The sequence below is a fragment of the Apaloderma vittatum genome, unplaced genomic scaffold (genome assembly GCF_000703405.1).
Source record: "Apaloderma vittatum isolate BGI_N311 unplaced genomic scaffold, ASM70340v1 scaffold25175, whole genome shotgun sequence".
Lineage (NCBI taxonomy): Eukaryota > Metazoa > Chordata > Aves > Trogoniformes > Trogonidae > Apaloderma > Apaloderma vittatum.
This window is the reverse complement of record NW_009716874.1, coordinates 26,561-32,029: the sequence shown is the minus strand read 5'-3', so window position 1 is coordinate 32,029 and position 5,469 is coordinate 26,561. Positions and strand designations below refer to the sequence as shown.

Genomic DNA, 5,469 nt, shown 5'->3' with positions numbered 1-5,469 from the left:
AGATCCCATCCAACTCACGTGGATTTGTGGGGCCAGGTGCGAGGGAGGATATCGCTAGGTGCCCCCAGGTTGTGAGGCCACGTCACAGGGGGCAGACGTCACCACTTCTGGAGCCAGTGGGTGCCAGGAGACAGGACATGGTCACTGCGGTCATCCCACAGCGGCCTGAGGTGCCCTGAAACTTCAGGTCCCAACAGCCTGACCTACAGGAAACAACACAAACTGGGGGTCTAAGGGAAATAAACCCGGTGGATTTTCTTTTTGGTTTTGATCTATGCAAAAGTAAAGACCCTGCCCCAGGTGAGCCTGTGGAGCAGACACAGCTGCTGCAGCGCACTTTGGCCCCAAAGGACAGCAGGCGGCCAAGCTGAGAGGGAAGTACCCATAAAGAGATGTTATGAACACATGAATAGGTGTTAGCTCCTCTCCAGACTCTCTGAGCATCACCTGGTTTCCCAAAATAAGCCTGTGGAAGCCAATCTACTTACATCACTACACAGTGGTCACGTACGCCGGCACTTCAACAGGCTGCTCTCTCTTTCGCAGTCGTCCTTCCCCTTCTTTTCCACTTCCTGCCCCTGTCTTCTGTTTTGTCTTCTGAAGCTTTGAATCTCAGCTTCAGTCCAGCAAATGGTTTTCACACCTGCCTGTGGTTTCCAGGGCGTGGCAGGAAAGCGTCTCCCTGAAGGAGCTGCAGCGCAGAGGCGTCTGTTTGCTAAAACTCCAAGCTGCCAACCAGAGAACCGGCCTCTACGGACGGCTGCTTGTGACGTTTCAGCCCAGAAAATACGATTCAGATGCCGAGCTGCCCTATAACAGTTTTGGGCCTGGTAAGTGACATCCCTGTTGGTGTGGCTTAGGTAAAGTAAGAGATGACCAAAGTCTTCCCTGACATCTTTAAATGTAGTGTTTGTAAAGACAGAGCAGCTGGCACCAGAAAGAGAAAGGGAGAGGATGGTATTGCTACAGGTTGAATCTAGAGGAAAACAGCCTCTTTTTTTCTCAGCTTGCTACAGACATACATGTTGCACCAGGAATGAGTGCTGGTGATTAAAGAGCTGGCTTTCCTCCTTCTGAACCCACAGAAACAAACCCCTGGATTCCTTGTCATTAAAGATCTCATGGCATTCTTTGTACAAGTCAAGCTGTTCATGCGTATGTCTTACAGTAGGTAAAAAGCTTTTGTCACTTACTCTTTAATTGCAAAATGGAAAATGGATTTTCCTTTTCCTTCCCAAGTTGCCACATTTCCATCCTTCCAGCTGGTGAGGAAGAGACAGCACAGGTGAGACCTGTGGTGTGTGGAGGCAGCTGGTTACTCACTCTGGTGTCTTCTCACCACTAGTTGTCCTTTTTCTCCCTCTTGCTGCGTGCTCTGTCAGCCAAGAGAAGGATATTCTCCTTTGTTGTGGGCTGGACACAGCTCTGGCCTTGGCAGGGGGTGGGTGATCCCGCTGTCGGCTTTGGGCCGTGCAAGTCTCCCCAGAAGAGCTTCTTTCCAAAATGCTTGCCCTGCCTCACACTCGCTTTTCAAACTCGTATGCAGGGGACATCGTGGGCCTTTACGATTCCGCTGGCCAGGGCGATCCGCTCTCCACAGGCATCGTCACGCGCGTCACCTCCAGAGCAGTGACTGTTGCCTTTGAGGAATCCCGTGATGGCCTGCTGAGCGTGGACCGAGACGGCTCCTACCGCCTGCTGAAGTTGGCCAACGACGTCACCTACAACAGGCTGAAAAAGTAAGGGCCACGGGGCTGCAGTTCACCAGCGGTTGCTGCTCAGGAGCGCAAAAGCCAATTGAAAATTGCCAAAGTTATTCTGGAAAAGCTCTCCTGAGGCAGATCTGGGTGTGCTTCACCAGCCTTGTTTTCTCTCCTTGCCTGCCTTATTCCTCTTAGTCCCGTAGCAGCTCCACTTAGGGGAGGTGGCCACGTTTTGGATGCGCCTTTCTTGTTCTGCTCGTTGCTGAGGGAAGCCCTGCTGAGATATCTCAGTTGGATAAGTTGTGCTACAGCGTCACAACAGCCTGGACGTAGCTGCTGGCTGGTTTCATCCTGCTCTTCCCTCTTTGGCCCCACACCTAGCTACATATTTTGGTCCCGTGTTGTTGTTGTACCACCTCTGGTACTCACAGTCTTCTGTCACTGGGCCCTAAGGTGCATGGGAATCTCTGCAGGAATTCATGCTCTGATCGTAACCTGGCAATTTTCTTCTGTGACAGGGCTTTAAATGCACTCAAGCAGTATCGTGGTGGTCCAGCCTCAGATCTCATCGACATCCTCTTCTTTTCTTCTGATCCGAGCGCATTTGGTGAAACAAGTAAGGATGCTTCTCTATAAGATTTTATACCAGACTGGTGGCAGGTGCTGGGTTGATCTTTCTAGAGAAATTTCCTGCACCCTCAGGGTCCGAGTCCCTGGACTTACTGCCAAGCACACGCATCGAGACTGCTCCTGGTTTTAATCTGTCTGGGTGTGTGAAGCTGAGAACCACGAGGTGGTCCAGGAAAGACCCAAGTACTGAACGTGAATAATACTTAATGGTGCAGCTGGCAGTATGGAACCCTTACTTTTCGTGCTGGTTTGTGGGTCACTGGACACACTCTGCTCATGTAAAGGCCCTTGTGATGCTGGAAGAGAGACCATTCAGCTAGCTGACGCTCCCTTTTCTCAGCGTGCCAAGTACAGCTGAATTCTGGCATAAAACAGGCAGAATTTGCAACGAGGAAATTTGTTTGCCCACATTCATGAGCCTGAAATTCAATTTAGTTTATGAGGCATTTCTTATTTTCTTCCTGCCCCAATACCATCCATAAACTTCGAATATCAGAAACTGCCAGCGCAGCTGAAAATCCAATAACTCCACCTTTGTGGGAATTAAGTGACTGTGGAGCTACTGCAGTTCCAAACAGCACGGGAACACTTGTATTTTTGTTTTTACAGCTTCCTGATTGCGTTCAGTCAAGTTGGAAATGTGCAGGCTGCTTTGCTTTCCTCAGATACTTAAAATCCCACAACTTGGCAGCTGTCAAAAAATTGCATATAAGTCGAATCCCCTTTTACTCAGATCCTTTTCCATGGAAGTCTGTGGAATAACAAAAGATGAAATCACGCAGCTCCCCCTTTCAGACAAACCGTGGGGAAACCAAAGCTGCTCGGCTTCCTCCCCCCAGCCCCTTGCACTCTGGGCTTGCTGATGCAGCTTTTCTCTTGCTTTGGGTGCTGTGTCTCGTTGTCCACAGTGACTCTCCTCTTTCATACACGCTCCCATTCCCCTGCGGTTCACTCCAGACCAGGCTTCTGACACCGTACACCAAGGATGAAGAATTAATGTCAGTGTGAGTCGTAGCTCTAAGTGCTGAGCTTAGTCTCAGTCGAACCTTTTAGCCTTTTGGCTACCGAGGGACCTTGGGTTTTTAATATTAGATAAAATAATTAAATGTTAATGAACTCACTTTCTCAGCAGCTTCGACTCCACATTTTTCCTTGTGGAAGCAGTGCTGCCTCTCTAATGAAGAGAAAAAAACCCTCCTTTTCACCAAATCGCTCAGATGTGCCCAACCAAGCACAGAGATGAGTTGTTTGTTTCCCCAGCACTGAAAATAGGGATGGATAGAAACTTCAAACAGACAGAGGAGATGCAACATGAGAAAGCAGCACATCACCCGAGAGCAGCAAAACGCTCAGGCAGGGAGGAGAGGCTTTCCGTTTGCCTTCTCACTTCAGAGCTCCTTTCTTCTGAACTGGGAAGATGTTACACTAGCCAGGAATTAAATAATAATGGCTTTAACTTTAAATAGGTCCTGCACGGTGCCTTGAACTGCCGGCCTCCGCTGAGCTGAGGGGGAGGGCACTCAGCAGCTGGCTGAATAAATCCTGTTTGATGGCACGTGCTGTTCCCCAGGCGTCCTGTACACCGCAGGACACGGGCACGTGTCTGCAGACAGCTCAGAAACTTGGCCTGCCTGCAGAAGGCAGCAGGTGCTTCCCAGGTGCGTGCACGGACACAGAGGGGTAGAAAAATGTTGCTGCATTTCAGGCTGCTTCTCCTGCGTGACACGGGAGCTCCTTTCCTGACTAAGCATCTTCTAGCCTGGTTTCTTAGGGATGCGCTTCCCTGTGTCTGCCTCATCCCATCCAGTATCTCATTTCAGACAGGCCCATCAGGAGTCTCAGAGTTATTAAGTTCTGCCCATCACATAAACCCACCAGTCCAGACACACGTCTGTATTAACATCAGTCCAGGAGGCAATATAAGCTCCACGTCAGTCAGAAGCCCAGAAAGCCAGGGGTGGGAGTGAGACCATATGAACACCCACCCAGAGAAAACTCTAGCACTGACACTTGTGCAGGGAGAGGGGAAGGCCCAGAGTAGATGAGAGCTATACCTAAAGGGGCAGCATTTGTCACTGTCTGGGGAGCGAAGAAGCGAATTACAAGGAGATGGAGAAGTAGAAGGGTCAGTGGAAATCGTAAGCACCCACTGCTGTGCCTGGATATTCAAAAGTGTTCTCCCAAGGACAAAAGAGGCTCCAGCAAGTGATATGTGCATCAGCAGAATCTTTAATTTTTTTTAAGTATGGGGAAAAAAACTAGAAGCCTCATTTTTTAAGTGTGGGGGTCTCAGGGCTTCTGGGTGGGTTCCGAGACCACTGCACACTTTCACACAGGGTCTAGGGACTTGATGTCAGATTGGTTACAGACTGGCTGGCAGGTGTTAGGGTGGAAGCTGAAAGCACAACAGGTAGAGCACAAGCCTGTGCAAGCGTCGCGTCCTCAGGAGAGCAGGGCTGTGCGTACCCAGGCTGCAGCGAACAGCGCGGGGCGGAACCGCAGAGCACTCACCAGTACTGTGAGACACGAGACGTGGTGGTTCTTTCCAGCTAGTGGAGTCCCAGTGCCATCCTCTGCTCCGCTGCTGGCTGTCCCCCAACACAGAGCCACGTTACCTGGAGGGAGAAGGGAGAAGCGAGAAGCAGCTGGGTGTTTGTTTTTGTTTTTTTTTCTTCTCCAAAAGGCTGGTTATGCAGGGCCCTTCATACCCAAATAGAGATACATTAGCCTCATGGCTTGCCTGGCAAATAGCTTTTAGTGCTGCTTTTTTGCTGCGCTGGGATCTTCTCATGGCTGGCTGCTTGGGTTATCTGGGGAGAGCAGGCTGCCAAACCCTCTGCCTGGAGGATCTATATTAAAGCCTGTAACACCCCAGGAGGGTGCCTAAATCTAGTTGCCGACCGATTAGGTTGACAAGGAGCGTGATAAAGCCAATAGAAACACGGGTTTGAAGTTGTCAGTGGCTGCTGGCATCTCTCCAGCGGATGATATTGGCTTTCTTAAAAGGCCATCAGTACGCACAGAAGGGTAATAATGACAAAACCATTTAGTGCCCTCTTGCCCAGCTCCTGCTGACTGGCAGAGCTGCTGCCACCGCGATAATTTGCACAGCCCCATGAGCCCAGGCTCTCGCATG

General features: G+C 50.3%; 1 protein-coding gene across 1 annotated transcript in view; it reads left to right on the top strand.

Annotated features, from left to right (window-relative positions):
* Positions 1-660: 660 nt before the first annotated feature.
* The window catches only part of IGHMBP2 (immunoglobulin mu binding protein 2), a gene marked incomplete at both ends in the record, with an annotated part of 31,366 nt that continues 26,557 nt past the window's right edge, over positions 661-5,469 (top strand). The window contains 3 exon segments of the mRNA XM_009869707.1: positions 661-830; positions 1,547-1,739; positions 2,222-2,319. Of these exon segments, the coding sequence (XP_009868009.1) occupies positions 661-830; positions 1,547-1,739; positions 2,222-2,319 (461 nt within the window).